Source organism: Amphiura filiformis, chromosome 3 (genome assembly GCF_039555335.1).
Source record: "Amphiura filiformis chromosome 3, Afil_fr2py, whole genome shotgun sequence".
In the NCBI taxonomy this organism is placed as follows: Eukaryota; Metazoa; Echinodermata; class Ophiuroidea; order Amphilepidida; family Amphiuridae; genus Amphiura; species Amphiura filiformis.
The window spans coordinates 56423025-56448443 of record NC_092630.1 but is presented as its reverse complement, the minus strand read 5'-3'; the positions used below and the strand labels follow the sequence as shown (position 1 = coordinate 56448443).

At 36.7% G+C, this 25419-nt stretch overlaps 2 protein-coding genes across 2 annotated transcripts; one reads left to right on the top strand and one right to left on the bottom strand.

The window, feature by feature from the left end:
- On the bottom strand, positions 1 to 24805 carry LOC140147347 (uncharacterized). Its single transcript, XM_072169124.1, has 19 exons — positions 24725 to 24805; positions 23481 to 23573; positions 22514 to 22678; positions 19828 to 19958; positions 19266 to 19347; positions 17844 to 17936; positions 16659 to 16744; positions 8017 to 8092; positions 7390 to 7485; positions 6970 to 7046; positions 6492 to 6594; positions 5733 to 5829; positions 4871 to 5031; positions 4036 to 4110; positions 3114 to 3365; positions 1968 to 2145; positions 1513 to 1714; positions 209 to 982; positions 1 to 13 (listed from the first exon to the last, which is right to left on the bottom strand). The coding sequence occupies exons 1-19, from the start codon at positions 24803 to 24805 to the stop codon at positions 1 to 3; spliced, it is 2835 nt and encodes a 944-aa protein (XP_072025225.1).
- On the top strand, positions 13954 to 15645 carry LOC140147723 (beta-2 adrenergic receptor-like). Its single transcript, XM_072169483.1, is given in 2 exon segments — positions 13954 to 14775; positions 14778 to 15645. Coding segments are annotated over 2 exon segments (897 nt in total). The 5' UTR covers positions 13954 to 14199; the 3' UTR covers positions 15099 to 15645.
- Positions 24806 to 25419: the final 614 nt, after the last annotated feature.

Here is a 25419-nt window from a genome sequence, read left to right as displayed (position 1 = left end):
CTATGTGGGGAAACTGAGAATCACAGATATAAAGACAAGGAAACAGTTAATCATTGGCAAAGCACAAAAAAGTAATCGCCCAAAAATGTCCACTTTTACACTATTACAGATGAAGTGTGTATATAAATTGCGGGAGCTGACCAGATTCAGATTTGAAAAATTTCCAAACATTTACCTATTGCACTATAACTGAAATGCCACAACTTACTTTAATCTTTGCTTGGCTTGTTGATATTGCAACAGCTGGTTCTTGAGTTCCAAGATCTCTTTGTATATATCCTCCTCCCCATATATCCCCCTTGCATCATCCTCATCCTCTTCCTCATGTTCACCGGTCTCGCACACAACATCACCTGTATTACCAGTACGATCAGGAGATGTGAAGGCATCTGGTGACAGCAGATGGTAGTTCCTGGATGCAGCAGAAGTTGTTGCATCACTCAACACATTGGTTGTATCAGGTGGCAATCTGTGGTTAGGTGAAGACAATCCTGTTACAGGTATTGCATCATAGATGTCATTATCTCCTGTCGATGTTGAATATCTTTGTGGGTCAGTTTGACTTGTGTTACTCTCCCTGGAATTGGCATCTAATTGTTCATTGCCCTGTGAAGGCCTCATGTCAAAATCTGTCTTTGCAGTGAAAGCTGATGGTGGCATAAGAAACGGAGCTTTATCCATGTCCAAAGCAGTTCTGTCTCCAGAAACTTGATTCATTTGCTGCTTATCTGCGAAAGCAGATTGTTCTACTGGTGCCGCACCCGGTCGTGATTCATCCACACACTTTAATCTGTGACTACTATGATCTGTGAGTTGAGGGATGTGTGACTGGTGAGAGGGTTGCACAAGACGTTTGGGTTGGGGTGATGGTGGCGGAGGAGGCTGTCTACGAGGTAGTGATTCATCAACTGCATCCTCATCCTCATCAGAAGCAGGTGCTTGGGCAATTGATGTGTCTTCTGTATCAGCTGGGTGAATATCACTGTCAACAACATAATGAGAGGAAGTGTTAAGATTAAACATGATCAGTGGAGTAGCTAGGGGTAGGGGTTGTGGCATCTTAAGGCAAGGATACAGAATGGTGCCCCCAATTCCTGAAACAATTGTGTGCGGAGCTCGCAAACATTTGCACAATAATCAAGTTGGATTCTGGTTCTTAATTGGTTGATTTAATGCCCCCCCCCCCCCAAAGATGGCATCCAGGACATGTGTCCTCCATATCCCGCTAGCTTCGCCACTGAACATGATACAGCAGCATCAGTCACTGTCTGTTTTGAGTAATTGATTCTCGCAAAGTTGGTTACCAAGTACCAAGTTATGATACACTTTGCATGAGAGTTATTTATAAAAATGTCTTGATGATGTACAATCTCCCTATAGAATATACCCCATTTAGTCAAACAGACCAGCCAGTTCTTCAGCATCAGAAACACAGTGTTACTCATGAAGCCCTAGTATGGAGTTGATGCAGTCACAGGATACATTGAATGAGAAAAACACCTGTACCCATACCTGTGTTGTGATGACAGAACTTTCCACAGCCCTTCTCTCTGCAGTGATTCCATCATGAAATCAGGTCTTCGAGGTTTGGGTCTACTTCTAGTACTATCTTGAAAGTCTACTCTGCTAAATTGTTGCTTTACTGGTCCTGAAGCCCTGTGTGCTGCTGAGGGTACCATCCTGGAAGGCTTGGGTAGACTTGGAAGCTTGGGATCTGAAGGGTAAGGTCAAATACACGCACAATATAAGACCAAGACTTTCAAATGGTTAGAAAAATAAATAAACAAATAAAACACTGGTAATTTTAAAGCAAATTATGAGTAGTCAAGTACAATAGTTAAAAGTTATGTTCACAATGTAACCCTTGTGTCTCAATATCAAAGCTCAACAGAGAAAGAGACAAAGGAGGACTCCCTGTGTTATATTACTCTTTATCACAAACCCATATCATTTTTTGGATATCCTACCTATAGGTTGGAAAGCTATAGATCCAGTACCAATCCGAACTACAGCAGAGCTTGGTTTGTGAAGAATGGATAGTGGATGGAGTTGCATTCCGCGAGATCTCTTGTGACGATTGGTGAGAGTTTTCTGACGCCAATGATGTGCACAACGCCGCACTATGTTGTAACTTCTGTAGGCAGTCTGTGATGTGCAAAAGTTGAACAATTGTTTTTGAATTAAACAGAAGAATACAATAAATGGTTAGTAAATTAAGGGCCATTTCAAAAACCAATCTTCCAATTGATTTACTACACATAAATCTCGATTAAATTAATCGTAAGATCAATCACACTGTCTTTATACATGGGAGAGAAGAACCAGGCATCGCACATTAGCACAATTTAACATGAAATTACAATGGAAACATGACATGCATAGGCAGATAAACCAGAGAAAAAACTGCACGGATTTGAACAGCAGACTTATTTAAGGGCAGTCTGTGTAGCTAGTGGTTAGAGTGTTCGCCGCACAAGCGAAAGGTGCGCTAGTTTGTAATGTTTGAGTGTTTCTATATTCCAGTGTACGAAACGTAAGCCTCTTCCTGTGTTTGCACACTGTCTTTGTGAAACTGGCCCATCAAACAGCAACTTATTGAATCACACATCAAATTACCTCACATTTTATGCCATTACCAAAGCATGATTAAATATGTAATTACATCCACTAGCATTTGTATGATACCACAATAAAAATAATTATTTTGTAAATGAAATCTAATACTGGAACTAAAATTTGCAACTCACTTTGCTATGAGTCTGAAAACATCGGACTTCATCAGGTATTTGATAGATGGTAATAATAAAATTGGGCTATTCAAGTTGAAATCCACACTCCCCTGTGGAAGATTTTGGAAATATCTTCCACAGGGGGAGTATGTTTTTCAAACATAATTGGTCAGGGTTAATCATTTTGAAACCCATACTCCCCCTGTATTATGGCTTTACTTATATCTTCCACAACTTAAGTGAGTATTTCAAATGGTAGTTACCCAATTGTCTATTCAATTCAAAGCTTATACTCCCTCTGTGTAAGACTTTAGCTAAATCTTCCACAGGGGTAGTGTGGATTTTAAATGGAAAAGCCCAATACCGTTTGGAAACAATACTCACTTGTGCATGTTGGTGCGCTGCCTTCTTTTCTCTCCTCTCTGTCATATCAGTAGCAACTCGTAGCCACTGACCTACGCCCTCTCTCAGCAGTCTCTGTCTCCTCATCTCCATAGCCACTGCTATGCGTTGTTTCTTATGTCTGTGTTGTGCTACATATTGTACCCAAGCATTGAGGACTTTCTGTTGTAATACCAAACTCCACTGCCACAGGGCTATGGTAGTTTTGTTTTGCTCGGCTAAAGCTGCATGATGCTGTGAACATTTTAAACATAAAATCTGTTAATTCCTTGAAAGTAAACTACAACTTGGAACATTTTAAGTAAACCTTTTTAGCATATGAGACACGATCCGATTCACTAAGAACAATGACAATTGTAAAGCTTGGGTTATCATTGTCAATGTTATGAACAATAAAGAATTTTTCTGATTAAAACCCATATTCCCTATTATTTCTTATTGATTATTTTTGCTTCTATTTAAAATGTAATATTTCTGACTTGGGCATGATTGGATCTATACCATTTTTCACCCTGAAGTGTCAGTTACATCAGTTTGATTTCCATTGCGCGCAGCCTCAAATCGCTAGCATTCACTCAATGCATTGGTGTACATTCATTCGCACACGCTTAAAGACGCCGCATAGAGGCGCGAGCGAAACGACTGCTTCAATGCGTTGACATCACTACCACATTAGGGTGGAAAATGGTATAATCATGTCACATTTGTACCATGATTTGAAAAAGTTTGCTATTTCTAGACCAGCAACTCATATTTTCAAAACTTGTTTTCTAAGCCTTTTGTTGATGAAGTATGCCATTTTTATCACAGATCAATTTCGGACTCACTCCTTTTTCTACAAGACTTGTAGGAAGTCTTAGCTTTATGTACTTTGATACAATATAAAAAGTAAGTCCTTCCTCACCTGTGCTCTCCACACCAGGAAATATTTGACTGTTATTCTTGTGTTATGTAACCATGCACATTGACGTTGCAATAGCTGAAAATGAATCACAATACAATTATTACAATATATGTATTGCATTAACAGTTGCAAATGAGGTTACCTGAAAGAGGGACTCAATTTGAAAGTGGGAGATTATAGATATGTCTTCCATAGGGGGATGTATGGATTTTAATTGCAATAGCCCATTGTGTAATTGTGTTACATATTAATGTTGATTGGTTGGTTAGCAATCACGACAACAAGACTGGATGAACTTTTGTGAACACTGGGTTTGTAATGGGCATATTCTGTAGACAAGGGCATCACAATATCTGAATGACTTTTTAAATTTTGTTAGTGTAGTATTTAAATTTTTTTAGTGTAGTATCAAAAGGCCTGGTTCTTCGTTGCTCAGACATATATGTGACCTGCTACCAGGAAATGAGCGTTAAGTCATAAGTTGGTAGTTTTGAAACGTCCTGGCTGCTGAGTTGGTGTTGTTTGTTTCACACACACCTGTTATAGCCAGTAGTATGTCTGTATGTCCTTTGTGAATAGGGGCACAATGGGCCATTCACGAAGGACATACACTGGCTTGTACAGGTGCACGGCAATCAAAGAACATCAACTCAGCAGCCAGGATGTCTCGAAACTACCAACTTGTGACTTTACGCTCATTTTGTGGTAGCAGGACACATATAGGCAGATGGAAGTAGCGCAAATTGCATCATATGTTAGAAGTTGCTGTGCATGCAAAGTGTCAGTGAATCACTTTTTAGACTTAGTTACAAAGTTTTTATTTTGATCTACTTACAGTTTTCTTGATTTTAAGCTGTCTGTAATGAACCCACTGGTGCAAGGTTTTATGCATCAGTTTCCGTTGATAATGAGAATGTGCACGACTCTCTGCTAGATGCTGCAGTAATGCTTTGTCCTTGTATGTCCTCCATGCTTGGAACGATCTTAAACATGTACCTGTTAATTGACAATTTTGAGTTAAAACAAATCTCAACTTGAAAACATGTGAATGCACATATGTGATGTGATCTAGCAAGATTGGGCTATTCCATTTAAAATCCACACTACCCATGTGGAAGATTTTGGAAATATCTTCCACAGAGGGGGTATGTTTTTTAATGTAATTGGTCAGGGTAAATCATTTTGAAACCCATACTCCCTCTGTATACTCCCTATATCCTTCACAACAGGAGTGAGTATTTCAAATGGTAATCTAATTCTATTTGAAACTCATACTCCCCCTGTTGATCACTTTATCTAAATCTTCCACAGGGGGTAGTGTGGATTTTAAATGGAATAGTCCATTGATCACAGCAGATCAATTATGTTATTTAAACTCATTTCATGTGTTGGCATTAATGCAATTAAAAGAAAAAAGATTTTTTTTAATTAATCAAACTGATCAGAAACAAAGAAAAGCAAGAAAACAGTTTGTTGGAGTGCAAGAAAGTCATATGTGACATTTTTGTTGAAATAGTGTTTTTTGTAGATTATGAAAATATAGGTAAATGCGTATAATCTTAAAAACAATTAATTAACTAATTAAAATATTTGAAAATAATAAATAGGAAAAAAATTGAAATACAAAGCACTTCACTCAAAAATGATCAAAATGCTTCATACGACTTTCTTGCACTAATACAACAATTTGGTGTTACCTTTATCTAGTTGTGCCCTAATCTGCATCAACCTGTCCATTTTCTGTCTTTGTTTGTGTGCATGTAATACTGCATACTGTCTCCAACAGATCACCACCTACAAACATACACCCAGAAATTGAAAAACATGTTATTTCTTTCCCTATTAAAATCAGGGATGCCAGTGGCCTGAAGTGACTTTGCAGGAAAAGCCGGAAAAAGTGAGTAAAATTGGGCTATAAAGCCTCAAAATGGGCTGAAAATACATAAACGTGCAGAAATTTGGACTAACTGAATAACATAAAGCCTGAAATCAGGTATTTGCCTGAAAACTGGCTTCAATGTAAAACACCTCTAGGCCATGCAGATGCTCAGCTCTGAAGACTTGTGGGCAAGACATGAGTCATTACATATACACAAGATATCTTTATTCCTTGTCAAAGGACAAGCCTCTGCAGCCCCAACCACCCACCTACCCACCAACTTGGGACACATGACTAAAAATGAAGCACTTACCCAAGGAAACCTTTATTTCCCTGCAAAGGATTTTAAACTTTTTATCTTCCTACAAAACGCCACCTTTCTAGCAGCTTGCTGTTTCTTTCTAAACACATTGTGCATGTGATGCTTTTCAAAGTGTTTTAACCTCTCATATATAACCTTTCTCTCCATTACAAATGATAGTTAGTTCTGATGAAAAACATTATTTTCTATTGAAACCAAACCTTTTTTGTTTGTTTTTGAAAGTCAGACCTGCACACACACATTGCAAAGAAATACCTTTCTGAGTACAGCAGTCCTATGATGATCCTCTGCCAACACTAAATGCCTTCTTTCTTCACATTGCAGTCTTGCATTCTCAAACCACCTGGCAAGTGTCCACCTGTAAGAAAAATAGTATTGTTGTATTCATGCAAGGGGGTTGTTTCAAACAATAAATGGTATAGTTGGACCTGGATCTAAATCACAACAAAGACCCCTTTGTATTTCCTTTAATGTCATTATCGTCCAGCAAAATGAGGCCCAGTATAGAATCAAGATACAATAACATATGATTTGCTAAATTGGCCCCAGTACAAAATCCAATGAAGAAAAACTGTTTGCACATCAAATTAACTTCCAACTCCCTTGCAATAGGTTACATACAGTAGGTTATCATTCATTTGTTTACAAAATTGTTTCAAGCTTGTACATGATACATAACATCATTGATGATATGATCAAGATATTTTTTCTAAAATCATCCCACAATACATACCTTAGTGTCAACAAATTATGACAATTTTCTTCCGCTTTCACTTTTTCATACACAATCTTCATTCTGCTAGAATAAACCTGATACAAACAAAAGAAAGGTGTAGTTCATGATAACATAATTGGAAATGGCCTGTCAACTTAGATATTCAGCTCCAAGGGCCTAGATAGCCCTTGCAAAATTTGGCTTATTTCTAATACCTAACCAAACCCATGGTTTTTGCTATCGGAAGGGAAAGAAGAAACAAAAATGGAGTGAAGATGAACAAAGAAGTCACTTAGTACCCCGAGATACGAACCTAGGACCCCTCACGTGCCAAGCAGAAGATCACCGATCGGTAGCCCGGCCAGCGCAAAAGCAAAAAGCGTGAAAACAGAAACCTTGTAAATGTTTCCTGCTATACAGTAGTGAGTTGGTACTTACTTTCCATGCATCAAGTGTTTGTTGCAGCAGCCTATGCTGATAATGTGCATCTGCCTTCAACAGCTTGCTGGATTTCATCTTCTTGTGTGTTTCAAACTGAAATGGGTAAGAAATATAAAGTTAGCCTTTCTAACCAGTTACTAACAGACTATCAAGATGGCTGCTCACAGGGGTGTAACTAGCTTTTTAGTGCGGGGCCAGTTTTATTATTTATTTAAAACATTTTTTACTCAAGAATTTTTTTCTTACGTCCTCCCCAAAAACAAATCGGTCAAAACAACCGGGTTTTTTTTTGGGGAGTCTTCAAACTGAGCATCTTTGCCCAAATTTGACCCAAATATGCAAACTTTTATATACTTATAACCAACAATTTAGCAGTTATCACTAGTCGGCAATTTTCAATGAAAAGTCACTGGACTCTGTAGGTTTTCACTGAACTGCCAGTCTTATCTGACCTTCAACTTGCAGAAAGTGTAAGTTTTAAAGATCTGAGTCGCTCTTAGGTCAAGAAAATTATGTTTTCCGGACCCTGTTTGAACAAAAAGTCAATGGACGGTCGAAGCTATTTACTGGTGTGCACCCTGTAGTTTTTTATTCATTTTTATATTTCATGCATTCACTACTCACCTGTGTCCATCCTTGCCATCCTTTCCTCAGCATACATAGATAGTTGTGTCTTGCTGCTTTATATTCCTCAGATTGTCTGATTATAACAAATTAAACAGTGAAATTAATGTTTAAAAGATGGTATGGACTCATATAACATTCAATGACTTCAAAATATGTTGTGCCTTTTATATTGATGTTATCATTGTTACACACTTATTCAAATTATGAGCAAAGGACTGAAAAAAATAAAGAAAAGCGTTTTAGCCTTTATTATCTTAATAAAACCAAAATAAGATAATGCAACATGTAGAAGGTTTCACATATCACATCACATTTATGCAGAGAGCATTATTAGCATGGCCAAAAACACAATCTTTAAAATAACTGAAAACTAATCTTTAAAATAAATGAATTGTATTCTTCCAATTCTGAAGAATTACATTTCATTATTATCATTAACAGAAAGCATCCTCAGAATTAAGGAACTTGAACTTTACTTCATATTAAACCCCAACTTTGGTTACATACATGTAGGCAAAATAAAATAAAGTGACCAAATTGAATTCAGTCATTAATTTGAACTTTTGAACAATAAAAATAAAGTGAGGTTTATCACATGATTTAAAAAGTTTCCGTCTCTACTCAAACATGTCGCCTCTCATCAGGACTTTTATTTATAAAATTCAGCCAAAGTGCATGTAACGCTCAATGGGCTATTCCATTTAAAATCCACACTACCCCTGTGGAAGATTGTGGAAATATCTTCCACAGAAGGAGTATGAATTTCAAATGGAATGAACACATTAGCAGCTCCATTTGAAACTCACCCTCCCTCTGTGGAAGATTCAGGTTGAATCTTTCATAAAGAGTGTATGAAATTCAAATGGAACAGCTTAATGTGTTCATTCCATTTGAAATTCATACTCCCCCTGTGGAAGATATTTCCAAAATCTTCCACAGAGGTACTGTGGATTTTAAATGGAATAGCCCAATGGTATTCAGAAGCTACTAAATTAAAGGGATACCAACCGAATATGATGAGACAGGGATATGGGAAGAGGTCCGATTTTAGAAGCAGGAGGAAAACCGGACCACCCGGAGAATAACCTGCAAGGACGAGCATGGATTGGCAACAAAACATGTGGCAATGTGGGTAACCCAGTTCGCAGCGTTGAGACTGAGAAGTGAGTGTGAAAACCACTACACTAACTTGTCCTTCCCATTGAGGGAGGGCACTCGGTTAATAAGGTAGGCCTTTGCATCAAGTGCCATGAAGTTACAGATTTTGGATTCCACTGTCACCTAGTGAGTGTGCAGACACTTAATATGCACTAATTTTACAATCAATGTAAGTAATTTAAGACATAGCCTACATCCTTAATTCAAAAATAATAAAAAAGCATATTTTATATTTAGGTTTGCATGCCACCTACAGGAAACAAACTGGGTTTTTTCCTAGCCTCACAGGTCATCTAAAATCAAAACTTGATGGAAATTATCAATAATGAAAGTCATAATTTTACAAGGTCATCAGGGTCAGAATTTTGTTTTCCAAGAATATATTTGCAGGAATTATTCAGGCACAAGATTTTTTCAGGCTTTTGCCTGAATTCAGGCAGTTTTGTTGTCCAAATTTACGTATTTTTATTTTTTTAGCCTGTTTTGGGGTCTTTTAAGGTCGAATTCACATGCTTGATTATTTGGTTCTTGCCAATCAGCTTCTGTGTAAACTACAAAAGTATGTGAGAATCAACTAAAATTCATGCAACTGTGTCTACAAGAATCTTTGAGCGAATCGATTCTCGGCATAATTCTGATCCTAGTGATTTCAATGTCATCTGAGGTAAAGATTCCTGGATTTTCATGAAACATGAAAATGAAATCAAAATATTCCATGGTCATAAAAGTACAATGTAAAGGTTGTTGAATTTCCATCTCACTGGTGAAAATGATCAGCAATTGAACATTTTACAAAATAATTTCAAAAATAATTTTCAAAAATTGTAAAAAATAATTTTCCAATAATTTTCATAGCACATTAATTTTTTTATCAAAATTAACAGCAAAGTAAAGATTGTTGGATTTTCATAGCACATTTTTATCAGAATTATCAGCAATGAAACTTATAATATTACAAGGACATTTTGAGGTCATCCAAGGTCAAATATGTAAAGCCTTTTGGTTTTCATGAAAGCAGATATGTACAGATTGTTGTTATTCATGAAACTGAAAATGAGTGGGTGGGCACACAAAAAGTGAAACCTCTTTCTTCCAGATCAGTAACACATAGGCCTATATGTTAAGGCGAGTTAAGCTAAGAGCTTTCAGGTCACATTTTTTAGTTATGGTTATTTTGCTTAAATTATATAAGCCATTGGTCACATTTATGCAGTTAATGAATTATAGTTAAGAATAAGTCAAAATGATAGTTGTGCTATTTCTCCCTCCTAGTAAAAAAATCATACTGGGGGAAGGGGTAAAACTCATTTAACGCGTGCCTTGAGATGTCACATATTGAACCCATACATTTCACCTTTAAATTGATGAGTTGACCTCAATGTTTAACCACAAAGACAAGGGACTGGTATATCGATATGCTTGAGCGAACTACATACAACCACTACACTGTTCAATAGCCTTCATGTGATATTGCGGTAATTTTAAAAGCACGGGCCCTGAACAAAATATGATGCACGCACATACTGCCAGGCAAAAACAATGAATATTGTGATGATGCGTGCGCATACTGCCAGGCAATGACGCTAGAAGTCAACTCATCTATAAGTGTGTTTTAAGTGTTTTTGTCAATACTTGCTAATCAAGGCACCACTCCAACCTGCCTTAAGCTACTATGAAAACAATTAAAGAACATGAATGTTGCTTATAAGAAAGATATATTCTTCAGAAAGGTAGTGGTCATCATGGTGATAGGTTCCATAAAACAATGGAGTCTTTGGGTGATTAATTATTATAACATGTGGTATATTTACCAATAAATTGTAAACATGTTGTTAGAGGGGAAAATTTATAGTTTTAGGAAAATGGGATCAGCAAACAATCACTTTTTCGCTGGTGTTTGGTAATTGAAGGTGAAACAACTTATGTTAATCATGTTTTTACCAGGGCAGGGAGTGATAGCAATACATGACCTTGCTTTGTTTTACATTCAAATTTCATTTCTACTTTCCATATAGTTCAGTCATTGCATTACTTTATTTCATTATATATAAATCACAGTCATCATCTACACATTCAATCAGTAAACAGCCTCTACATATTTAAGTACAAAGTAAAGCTTAACTGGATTAACAATTGTACTGGGGATAAAGCAAAACATACTAGCTTAGGAACAATATGAATGTGAATAATACCAATGCAACTGACTGGACCTGGCCAATTTCCATCTTGAATGTTTCATACTGGGAACAAATTTTTCTTGCCGTCCTTCTGGGATTAGTGGTTATCACTGGACTTATTGGGAACTCCATGATAATTGCTGCAGTGGCTTTCTCCAAAAAACTCCAGACATCAACTAATGCATTTGTGACAAGTTTTGAGCGTAGCTGATCTGTTGACATCCTTTATACTTATATGGTACATTGTCGGTAGTCTTGGCAAAAATGAATGGCCAATACCAGGGGCCTATTGGATTTGTCAGCTTACAGGCTTTCTGGTATATGCCTGCCCAGGAACCAGTGTGTGGACATTGGGTATGATTGCTATAAATCGACTCATCCACATCTTAAAACCCAGGTGGTACCAAAAGATCTTTACATCCTGGAAGCTTGTTATTCTAGTGTTGATACCATGGATCATCCCAGAAGGTTGTCTTATAATCCTTCGTGCAACTGGAAATGTTGCTTATGGGTACGACAAAGATAGTTTCGGTTGCACTGAAAATAATGAAACACTTGTGTTTGAAGTTTTTCTATATACAATGTTTTTTTTACCACTACTAGCAGTAGTTGGAAGTTACATATGGATCTATGTGTATGTCAAGAAACACTTTCAGAAACAGAAACAAAGTTTGTCCCACTTTTCTGCCAGTGATAGCAAACAAACATCCACATTGGAGCTTGTAATCACAGAAGAGGGTCGTACTCCCAATGGGGCCACAGCAGATCGCAGAAGAAAACAAATATCCAAACAAGAGATTGTGATCACCAAAAACCTTTTCATTGTTGTCGTTGGATTTTTCATCTGTTTTGTTCCATACTTCACTATACTGGCACTTCCGAATTCCAGCACCATACTACATATCCTATATTATGTCAAGTTTGGTCCGTATGCTAACAGTGCAATTAACTTCATAATATATGCCATGAAGCATCCAGATTTCAAAGTTGTACTGAGACATATGTTGAGGTGTTCTTATGCTGATATCCCACAACCATCACCAATCCTGAAATACCTACTTTCAAGGAGAAACTAAAAACTTGACTCGAGATTGCTAATGAAGTATCCTAGCTGGGGAAGTGGAAACACTTCCTATTATGATCTTGTTAATTCTTAACTGGTTTGGCTGGTTTGACTGGTTTGGCTAAAACTGGCCGTAAAATCTTGGCTTCAAAAGACTGTAAATATTGAACACGCTATTATTTTTACACATTTTTTTTAGTGTGTGAATTTTGCGAGCATTCATGCAGGCCTGAAAAATAATGACAACACACACAAATATATTTTTATGTAATGTTACTAGGACTTAAGTTGTTAGTTACTACACTCCATCTGATTACATGTTTCAAGAGCCAAGCTGGGTGCGGCGATCAGATCGCAGTGATTATTTCAAAGCTCTCATGATTTACTAATGTCTTAATGGTCTTGCTCCACAGTATTTAAATACTATGTTGAGCTAAATTTGGTCAATTGCAGGCTATTTTACAAAGCACCCTTTTTAAAGGACAATATCTCGGCAATATATATCAGTTAAGATTTTTTTATTAATAACCAGCTGGTCATAAATGATAATTGGATATTTGCATTTTGTTTCAATTTCCAAGGTGTCAATTTCGGACCCTTTTGCTATTGAACAAAATATTTTTCCTTTTTCACTGACCAATGATAATGTTTCCATGCTATTTAAATGTCTTTTAATTCTCAAAGTGTGTTAACTACCTGTTAATCCCCCTATTTGGTCCCAAAGACTTGAGATCCCAAAGCTCACTGCAATGAGTTTTATTTGCTCCCCATATGTATGATTTTCACTGAGAAAGGGGAAATAGCAAAAACTTTTGTTTAAACCTATTCTTTGTCATAACTCATTAACTGCAATATATATGAAAATATAAATGTGACCAGTGGCTTCCTTGACTGTATTACTCTGCAGAAATAAACTACTATTTAAGCAAAATAACCGTAACTGGAAATATATGACCTGAAGACTCTGACTTGCCTTATCAACTCTAATATTAGCGTGTTACTGATCTGGAAGAAAGAGGTTTCACTTTTTGTATGCCCACCCACTCATTTTCAGTTTCATGAAAAACAACAATCTGAACATATCTGGTTTCATAAGCTTTACATATTTGACCTTGGATGACCTCAAAAGGTACTTGTAAAATTCTAATTTTCACTGCTGGTAATTTTGATAAAAATGTGCTATGAAAATCCAACAAACTTTACTTATTTGACTTCAGTATTACCTGATAACCTTGAAATGACTTGTAAAATGTGGACTTTTATTCAATTGCTGATCATTTTCACAAAGTTTCGTGAAATTCCAGGAAGCTTTACTTGTTTGATCGCAGATGATATTGAAATGACCTTGTCATCATTTTTCTTTGTTTCGCTTGTGTTTGATAATTGGAAGCGAAACAATGTATGTTAAGCATGTGATAGCAACACCTGACCATGCTTTATTTTACTGGCAAATTTCATTTCTACTTTCCGTATCGTTAAGTCACTACATTTCTTTATTTCATTATATATATAAATATCAGTTATCCATCTACAAATTCAATCAGGATAACAGCCTCTAAATATTTGCAAGTGCAAAGTAAAGCTTAACAGGATCAACACTTTTATTGTACCGTGGATAAGGCAAGAAAGTACTAGCTCAGCAACAACATGAATGCGAATAATACTGTTACCAATGCAACTGACCGGCCCTGGTCAATTTACATCAATATCCCGTACGGGGAACAAATTCTTCTTGTAGTTTTTATAGGATTGGTGGCTATCACTGGATTTATTGGCAACACCATGATAATTTCTGCAGTAGCTTTCTCAAAAAAACTCCAGACATCAACTAACGCATTTGTGACAAGTTTAGGTGTAGCTGATCTGTTGACATCCATAACACTTATATGGAACATTGTCGGTAGTCTTGGCACAGAATGGCTAATACCAGAGGCCAACTGGATTTGTCAGTTTACCAATTTCATGATATATGCCTGCATAGGAACCAGCGTGTGGACATTGAGTATGATTGGTATAAATCGACTCATCCACATCTTAAAACCCATTTGGTACAAGAAGATCTTTACATCCTGGAAGCTTGTTATTCTTGTGTTGATACCATGGGTCATCCCAGAAGCTGGTCTTATAATCGTTCTTGCAACTGGAAATGTTGCTTATGAGTTTGACAAAGAAAGTTTTGCATGTACTGAAAATAACAAAACATTTGTGTATGATCTTCTTCTAAATACAGTGTTTCTTTTACCACTACTAGCAATAGTTGGAAGTTACATATGTATCTATGTGTATGTCAAAAACACTTTCGGAAACAGAAACAAAGTTCGGGGCTTGCAATCACAGAACAGGACCATACTCCCAACAGGGTCATTGCAGATTGCAGAAGAAAACAAATATCCAAACAAGAGATCGTGATCACCAAAAACCTCTTCATTGTTGTTGTTGGATTTTTCGTCTGTTTTGTTCCATACTTCACTATACTGGCACTTCCAAATTCCAATACCATACTACACATCCGATATTATGCAACTTTAGGTCCATATGCTAATAGTGCAATTAACTTCATAATCTATGCCATAAAGCATCCAGATTTCAAAGTTGTACCGAGACATATGATGAGGTGTTCTTATGCTGATATCCCACAACCATCACCAATCCTGAAATACCTACTTTCAAGGAGGAACTGACTGGAGATTACTCAATGCAGTATTCTAGCGTCAAATCCTGGCTTCAAAAGACTGTAAATACTGAACACGCTATTATTTTCAAAAATGTTTTATTTTTTCGTGAATTTTGCGAGCGTTCATGTACGCCAGCAAAAATAATGACATCACACACAAATGTATTTTTATGTACCGGTAATGTTACTCGGGTGTTAGTTACTACACTCCATCTGATTACATGTTTCAAGAGTCAAATTGGGTAAGGCTATCAGATCGCAATGATCATTTCAAAGCTCTCATGATTTACAAATGACTTTAATAGTCTTGCTCTACAGTATTTAAATACCAAGTTCAATTATGTGTGTTACGAGTAATGTTATTTCAATTCAGAAAATGAATTTCAATTCAATTCTTATTTTATAAAATCATTTTGATGCAATTTCAATTCAATTATTCTCTGGTTTTAAATCATTTTGATTCAATTCCAATTCAATGCATTGAAATTAACTGCTAACCAATTTAAATTCCAATTCACAGCATTTGAATTCAATTCATATTCAATTACCAACACTGATACATTTTACCGGGCATTTGGCTAAAAGCAGTTCAGGGAGAAAGTTTATTCTAAATGATAAGCTGACAATACAGGTAAAATGGCAGAATCAAAATACATGTTGCATGCATTTTCGATTCAATTAATTGAATTGAAATGAACAAAAAACACATTTCGATTCAATGCATTAAATTGAAATGAAAGAATAAAACCATTTCGATTCAATGCATTGATTTGAAATGAAAAAGCCAAACATTTTGATTCAATTCACTGAATTTAATTGAAAAATGGCCACAATTAAATTAAATTAAATTCCTATTCCAATGCATTGAATGCACTAGTTACGAGGCAAGCTGCAGCTGATCTGTTAGCCTTTCTACCTCTTGTTCATGGTACTTGATTTTCAGGACTACGCGCACAATTTTAATAACACGTGCAGCAGCTTTGAGACTCATGATTTAATTAAGATGGCGTAAGAGTATGCATGATGGGCAAGTGGCCTATGGAGAAGTTTACTCGCATTCTAGTAAAATGAAGACATTACTCGCATTTAATTCCCACATGTAATAACAAGGTTCTCGACCCACGAGTCTTGCCCGTTTTCAAACCTGCATACTTTTGTGATTACCTTGGGCAACAGAAGTTTTATTGACAGTACGAAAGTATGAATGTAGAATGCTGATGTTTTGTTTTTTCCAAAGATTTTCATCAAACTTAAGTTTGAATGTCATTTGCGAGTATTCAAAAGTACAACGCATACAATTTTGATTAATTTACGCAATTGAAGCACAAATATCAATTGCTTTTATATCTAAACAATGTGAGTATCAAATTAAGTAAATTTTCTTCAAAATATTTCTCAGAATTTCATGATTTTAAGGCAAAATAATTCTTTTTAAACTTTAACTAGAAATAAAAATAAATTTGCTGTTTCAGCTGAAATAGACACTAAGAAAAACTAACGTGAGCGAGGGCTTTGACCCATCAAATTTGTTACGGCCAAGTTACAGTTGGATGATGACATGACATACCTTTTCAGTGACTCTGCTGTGAAAGCTTTCCATGTTTGAATGACACTCTTAATGAGGTGTACTTGATAATGCTCTTCTGCCATATCCTATAAAGTCAAAGAACAGCAAGACGTTTTTACACCTGACAAATAACATTTGGCATTTATTACTATTAGATTGTGGTATTTGGAAAATGAAAGTAGACAAGGCAGTTCTTGAACCTCAAGTCTCGCCTGCTTGAATGCATGCTTATGTGGCAACAAAAGCATTATTGCCAGTATGGAAAAAGCACATGATTAATTATAATTTTCTGGAAATCAACCCAAATAGTGACCAGGAAAAAAAATATGTGTAAAACAAAACTGAAAAAGAAGTGAAAAAAATAGAAGAAAAAAAGTGCCCACTGTACCCTTTAAACCACACCCACACTAATTAAAAAATGAGAAACAATAATTTGTAAAAAAAAAACCAGCCCACCCCTTCCCATAACCCTACTAAATTGTTTATACATTGCTTAAAAGTGAAGGTCATTCAAACTGTCATTATAGTTTCATGTATAATGCCTTATTTTGTCTTAAATACACAGCTTTCAAGGGTAACGACAAGCAGGCTATGTTGCTGAATTTGGATGATTTTTACGATCGTCTGAATGAACAAATCACTGAATGGGCCTTTAAAGAGAAATGAGAAAAAAAAACCTGGAAAAAATGTACAGTAAACATAGCAAAACAAGGTGTGTTTGGCCCTCAAAAACAAATCTTTGAAATGATTTTGGCCCTGACATATCAAACTGTACTATTAAAATCAAAACTTTTATCAAAGTATCACATACAGCCAGCCACACAACCATACGAAAATGTGATAGTATCTATCTACATTTGGCGAGGAAAAAAAGATGCAAATTAGAATACAGAGCTGCCAACATTTCAATCTTGAAAAAAGGGAGATTTCCTGTTGCAATCAGGGAGATTTGTCAAAATGTGTACATCTTAATGGGTGAAACCATTTCCTTTTCAGGGAGATGACCAAAAATTAAGGGTTCTGAAGGGTTAAAAGTAGGGAGTCTCCTGCAAAAAGAGGGAGAGTTGGCAGCTCTGAGAATATTAATAGAATCTGGAGTATCTGAATTTCTATGAGCATTTCCTACAAGGTACACATATCATTTTGACTGATCTGGTCTGATTAATACATACACACATCACATACCTCTTTTGCATGGTTTTGGAGTTGTAGTTGGGTTCGCTGTTTCCAAGTAATCAGCATCCTCTGTGCCACATTATGATCATAATGCACAATAGCCTATAAGGAGAGACAATTTTAAACTAAATTTTATTTCAAAGTTTCAATCAGGTCTCCTTGTAAGGCCATCTTAATTTAATAGTTTGTCTCAAAGCCCTTTCCAAGTTAAAAACCTAATGCGGAATGCGGATTTTTAGGCTTTTTTTCTTACTTTAATTTTCTTTTTATCTGAACTTTTTGACAAGAATAGACCACCTTTCCATCTCTCACTGTGGTTAAGATAAAGAATTGGATTGAGATTTACGATTTAGGCTATTTTGATGTCTGACGATGTCAGACACAAGATTTGTGTGGTGGATTTGGAAATAAACAGCAGGAAATTTGTTTTTACTCAATCCAGCAGGTATAGCACGCAAAAACGAACTATTAAATTAAGATGGCCGAATAGATCAATTATCTTTCCTCCCCTTCCCATGTAACTCACAATATATTCATAGTACACACAAGCCTGGGGATGTTTCTTTTCTCGGAAGAGATAAGCCACACTTCCCACAAACATAGCAAAATTCTCAAAATTTCCTAGAAAGGAGTTTCCTGATTTTCTCATCTTTTCCAAACTTGACTACACAACTCCATTTTATGTACAATGATGCTAGTAACAAAATTGGATAATGTGTGAACGAATCGAGTACACCTAGCGCTTGCTTGTGGCATAATCTTTTTATAGAATGCAAGGGGTCGAGAATAGGCTGCGGGGGCATCACTCCCCTATTTTTTTTTCTTTATGATTAAATATCATCATCCGGTTCCAGAAAAGTAAAAAAAAGCTTTTCATAAAATAAACAAAAATTGGAAATCAGGAATACATACATGTACAAAAGGCTCAAGGGTTAATGATCATTGATCTTAAATAGCCATGCATATGATGAGATAGTCACAGCTCGGGTTGTGGAGTGTGAGATCATGCGACAACACTGTTCAATACAGAGTAAACATTGACCTTATGTAACATCATCCAGGCAGCACAATTCATGTCCCATTGAAAAGCTCATTGATTGTCACTCGCATTAGCAGTTCTCTGTATATAGTAGAATGTGTAAAGCGGTACCCAACTATAGTATTTTTCTTCAGTCAGTGACTTCAGTTCGCATTTTTTTTGGGTGCAGCTTCAAATCGTGAGGATTGTGTCGTACACAAGCGCGCACTTAAAGATGTCAAACAGATGTGCACACAACATAGCTAAGTTGACGTCAGCAACACAAGAAGAAAAAATAGTACTGCTAGCCATTTTGAAATAATGTAATAAATTCACATTCATGCGAGCCCCATTTCACTCTGAACAAACCGATACACATACATAAATATGTCCACTTAGATACGATGTCTTACCATTCGTTCCATCATACGGACATCCAAACTCGTCTGATAAGAATGATACCATCTAGTAAAGAACAATCCAATCAGGCACTCTCTGAAGTATAAGCACACAGTAGAATTAACACATATATATATTATCTACTCCATAATGCATTTGCCATTGTGAGTGAAAGATGGTGCTACTTTTAAATAAAAAAAGGCAAATGTTAAAACCCCTGAAAAATGGTAACTCCCAGCTTTGAATAACCATACTTTACACCACCCGCTCCTATCTGTTGTCATTATTTAACCCCTCCCTTCAATCTTTTCATGACTGTCATATGACAATTTCCATTTTTGCAGGGAAATCAGCAAATTGATTCTTATACAAAGATGTCTAACAAGTTTTGTGGCACCTACGGATATCATGAGGATATCACACATTTGACACCAAAGTTCACATGTCAGTCTGTGTATATCTCTTCAATCCAAATGTTGATGCACACCCCCCCTCTTTACAGTATAATCTCATTAGACTTTATGTATATAACATCAATTTTCTGTATCTACGTGTATATGCATGTCCTTTACTTACCTTCTAAACATGACAGCTTGTTCCTGGTTGAATCTCTTGTCCCTCATCATCTGAGCAAACATCTGGATTCTATGAAGGCACTTTGGTAGGAGACGAGACATGCAGTGTGCATCTGCTTTGATGTACTGGGCCTGTAAAATATATTCATTTATTTTAATATGCATGAAATATCGTGATTTTCTACACAGAATTTCATTATCACCGATGAATGGTGGTTAGTTATGCTGGATCTCACATTAGCGTTTGGTACGATCGATCACAACACTCTTTTTCACAGACTAGAAACAGCTCTTGGAGTTACAGGCCCACCTCTTGCTTGGACTGCGGAGGGCCTCAGGGTTCCATAATGGGGCCTCTGATATTTACAACGTACATTCTTCCCCTTGGTAACACTACAAGATTCCTGGCGATGGAGTACCTCTGCTGCAATAGTACTTCGCGGCTTCTACTGCTGCTACTACCGAGTACCCAAACCCTTTGTGGCCGACGTTGGTACTACACCAAAGTACCATCGTCGGCCACCATACTGTAGATACCCCCGTAGCAAAGTACTTACATCGATACTCCACCATGCGTCACCTAAGAGTCAACTGCGATGTACTGAGTAGGTGACTTATAGGCACACCATGGTCGGGTACTTCGTTGGCCCTTCAGCGAAAGTACCTGCACAGTAACCGCATCCATGGTGTACCCATGTGTCAGCAGTGAAGTAGCAGTGAAGGTACTCACCAGCGAGGTACTCCGTCGCCAAAGTCCTTTGATCGTAAAGTTCATTGACTTCAAGGCGCGCGCGCCCGTGCCCGTGGTACAACTACGCGGCCGACTGCGCGTTCAACTACACATTCAACAAGGCTTACACACAAACGCGTTGAAGTGGAATTATTAATTTGTTATGATCTGGATGCAATTGCTTGTTGCACAATGCAGTTTTTTTCCGTTCGCCGGCGACAGTGTTATAATTCCATTGTTTTTCTTTTGTTTTCCATTTTGTTCTGTTTGTTTGATTGTTTACTTGGTTGGTTAGTTAGCTGTTTACTTGGCTGATGGTTGCTCAGCTTGGTCGTTTTCATTTGTAATTTTTATCTTATTTAATTATTTAGCAAATTTATTATTTTTCAGAAATGTTTAGAAAAGAATGCATCATTACTTACTTTAGTTATTTTACTGATTTATTTATTACCTATTTATTTATTTAGTTGGTTACATATTTATTTACTTATGAACTTATAAATTTACTTAGTTCTTTATTTATTTATTTATTCATTGAATTGTTTATATACTTATTTATTATCTTCACTTATTTATTTACTTACTCATTTAGATATTTATTTATTTATTTATTTATTTACTTCTTTGGGTAATTATTTATTTAATAACTTATTTACTTGCTTACCTATTTCCTTATTAATTTACTTACTCCTTTAGTTTGTTATTTACTTATTTATTTATTTACTCATTTACTAATAGGCCTATTTAACTTATCCGCTTAAAAATGCCCAAAGAATAAATAAGAAACACAAATCAAGAACATTTTAATCAATATAAAACAATATGGCAACAGAAACAAATAAGAAATGGCAACCCGCTTGCCTCATTTTTTTGCTAGAGTACCCACGTCGGTACTCAGCTGCGGAGTACCTGACAGGAGAGTACAAGTGTCGGTACTCGGAGTACCTTCAAAGTACCTACGCCACAAGGTATTCGCGAGTTGTAGCCAGCTTGCTGGGCCACAAGGGTCTGGTGGCCGACGTAGGTACTCGAGAGTAGCAGCGCTGCTACTCTCATGAGAATCCCGTAGTGAATATATTACGCAGTCAAAATTTATTATACCATATCTCTGCCGATGACACTCAAATCTGTATATCGTATGATCCCAGGAACCAATCAGAATGTATTAGTTCATTCACTTGTATTGAGAGGTGTATAATTCATTGCTTGCAGGCATCACCAATGCGCAATTTGACAAACTTCAGCGTATTCGAAATAAAGCCGTGCGCCTGATTTGCGGAGTTAAGAGACATGAGCACATATCTCCTTACCTAGCAGGCTTCATTGGCTACCTGTCCGCCAATGTGTTAATTTTAAGTTGCTTGTGTATATGTACCAATATTTGAATGGCTCTCTTCCAACATACCTCTCCTCTGATATTACTTTATACAACAGTCAAAGCATTTCTCATCATTACCTTCGTTCCTCCGTTGATCATACAAAACTCATCGTTTAACAGGTGACAGGGCATTTTCCGTTATTGGACCTCGGCTGTGGAACATCTTCCTCCCTCCATCAGAGAAGCTGTTTCTCTTATTGTTGACCCAACCCCTGACATACTTAACCTACCTAGGTTGACTCCACCCTGTGTACTTTAACCATCCATGTATGACCCGACTCAAGAGAACATGACATACTTGTGGAAGCCAAATGAAGTACTGTAAAACCTCGTCTACAAGCATAGAGTGCTTTTGAAGAAAGCTAAATATAATCCAGGCTCCCTCCATCAAGAAAATTATAGCATTATGGAGTTTGAGTGAATACATTATTGATACAAGCATATACAAACAACTACTATTGCTATCGATCCATTGTATTGGCATTTTTACAGCTGTTTTGTATTAATTTAGCTTTATTCAAAAACATTCTATATGCTTGTAGACAAGGTTTTAGGGTATGTAGAAGAGTGTAATCTCACCTGTCTATGTTGACGCCATCTTGTGTACTCCAACCATCCAGATATGACCCGACTCAAGAGAACTTGTTTGTAATGGTTCCTAGCCTTACGTGACTGCACATAGATACGTAGTTCCTCCTTATGTTCACAGCCTTGTAACCATGCATTCCAACTCCATCGCAACAACTGCATATCATTCACAAACAAGGAAAGATGTGGTAACAAACAAAAATCACAAACAATTGAACTATATACAGAGAAACTACTAAGTATGCTTTTGAACATCATAATGCTTGTTAAGGTGGTTTACCTACTTGACAGCATCTAACCCATCAGAATTGAGATTTTGGCATCAGAAGAACAATAATATTTCTCTCATAAACCCATTAAAAAGTCTGAGAGATATGTTTTTTGAGAATAATATGGTATGCACAAAACAGCACCCGAAAGAAAAAAAATCTCTGCTCTCCTCGTGGTTCATCTGGTAATGGTGGGGCAGATGATCCATGATAAAAGACCTCCTTACAGTCGGTTCCGATCAGGGTAACGCCCAATTGTCGGCTACACTTGCCTGTCCTGTAAAAATACCCCCAACCAGCTATCTACGGCGACCCCCTTCGTTCACCAGGTCACTTGTGCCTGGCTGAAGCTTTGTCAGTGTTATCTCCCAGATTTCAGCTGTTAATGCCTAGATATGTTCCGACATGAAAAAAAAAACCCACCAAAACACGGAAGCAGGGGGTTGTACCATGTACTGTTCTATGGACCATAGCAATACATCTTTTTCCTTCTAATAACCAAACCGGACTTCCATGTAGCGCAGAATTCTCAATGTGATAAACTGGATTACACACCTTGAAGATTAACTACTAAGTAATCAGCATTCAATGTCCAGTTTCAAGTCCTTCTTTCGAGAAGCAGATCCTATCACACTGACAGTTTAGTCACATCAGCAAGTACAATTGTTTTACTTCATCCTTGTACCTACCATGTTGTATCTCATTTCATCAGCTTTCTGTTTGCGTATATCCTGCAATTTACGAAGTGCTACAGCTGTCTTGAAAGAATGCATGCCCTGAATCTAGGATGAAATTAACAAATAACAAGTAATGGTGAGAAAGTCGTCAGGGAAAATTTGATTATTATAATATTTTTCAAGTTTTGATTAGTTTGCTTAAATAATACAGTTTATTTCTGCAGAATAATACATTGATCTAATAGAAAATGAGTCAAGGAAGCCATTGGTCACATTTATATTGCCATATTTGTATTGCAGTTATTGAGTTATGATAAAGAATGGGTAAAAACATAAGTTTTTGCTACTTCCCCCCTCCCAGTGAAAATCATGCACATCAGAGAAAAATAAAACCCATTACAATGACCCTTGAGATCTCACATATTGAACCCATACTTTTCTTATGAGTGTAGGCATTTCTCAATATTTGAGGACAAACACCGCTAGCACAGGCAGTTTTTAGTGGGTTTGCTGTCAGACAAGTTTATAACCGTCGGGCAAAACCCCCTAAAAACTTACCAATTGTTATGAACTCCCGTCGTAAAAGCCTATCCCACAATTTACTATTATATGCTCTCTCTGGAAATTAGGTGCACCAAATGAAGCATTTATCTTTCCCAAATTGCATCCAATTTGGGCTAAAAAATTCCCTAAATGGACTAATTGTAATAAAGAATTGCACATTATTCTGTGCCAAATCTAAGTTTTACTGAACCAAAATCATGACATACTGCCTTACAGTACACACTGTTGTCCAATACTGAGACTAGTATACCTGCTACAATCCAGGAAAAAAAGGTTGGCACACTTTGCCTGTCTTTTGGTATCTCTTCCCCCGCTCCCCCAATTCAATGTTGGACCAAGCCATGTTGTCAACAGGTCCATGAGACCCTCCAACATTGAAAGATGGGGAGTGGGGAAGGATGTGATATAAGGGGGGGGGGGGTCTGTACTTCACATATATTGCATGCATGTATCACTAGCCTCTCCAATTTTGATAGGGCATGCATTTCCATTGTTTAGTGCAAGTGTGCCAACTATTTTTTTCCTGGATTGTAGTCTCAGGTCCAGTAGGATGTGTTTTTTAGATTTGTGTGTTCTTCCATTTTCAGAAGTAATGTTATCCATCAGAGTATTGATTGATCAAAAACAGGAGATGAGAAATTCTTATAACATCTGGTCCAACAAAAGTGAATTAATAATACAAACTAACTTACCATCAATTTTCTTTGATAGAACCCCTTAGCCTGTGCAGTTTTCTTTGCTTCAACATGCTTCAAATGTATATCTATAGTCATTATGTTTAAAGTAAAGGAAATATACTGGATATATCTATCAAACACAACAACTTGTCCTGTGTTGGAAAGAGTTAAACCTTTAAACATAGTCATCCATAAAATTGTTCGCATGTGTGAGTTTTTGACGCGAAGACTCCCAAGTCTTTTTCAAACTGATGTTTTTGACCTTGCTGGTCAATTTGTCTTGTGCTTACTGTTTTTATGTACATGGTTCATTCAATTTCTGCCTTGAAGAATCAAGTAATTATACATCACCAATGAACACTACTGTACTGACCATGTTACATGCACTCACCTGGACCTGACAAGTATAAAATGTACATTAGTTAGAAAGCCTGGTTCTAGTTTTTGGTTTTCCCAAAAAATTTTGAATTGTTTGCAAGTTTCAACACTTTCTTTGGTCTTTGATGCAATTATTTCCACTAGTCTTCTTGTTTTGTTGTTGTTATAGCTAAAATAATAATTTCTCGATCATGAGAGTATGAATGTACTGCGTGCACTGCGTAATTCCGCAAGTTTAGTGGAATGACACGATAGCGTGATTGATTGTGCACGCACAGGAAATGCAGCGCTACCAAAAGCGTATGTGGTAGGCGTTGTACGCCGACGCAATT

Excerpts from the sequence above, each read along its gene's own strand:
- LOC140147347 (XM_072169124.1), bottom strand. The coding sequence starts at position 24,805 with ATGACTATAGATATACATTTGAAGCATGTTGAAGCAAAGAAAACTGCA. Across the intron at positions 23,574-24,724 it reads TCTATCAAAGAAAATTGATG|ATTCAGGGCATGCATTCTTT; the intron begins GTAAGTTAGTTT and ends ATTTCATCCTAG. Across the intron at positions 22,679-23,480 it reads ATGAAATGAGATACAACATG|TTGTTGCGATGGAGTTGGAA; the intron begins GTAGGTACAAGG and ends AATGATATGCAG.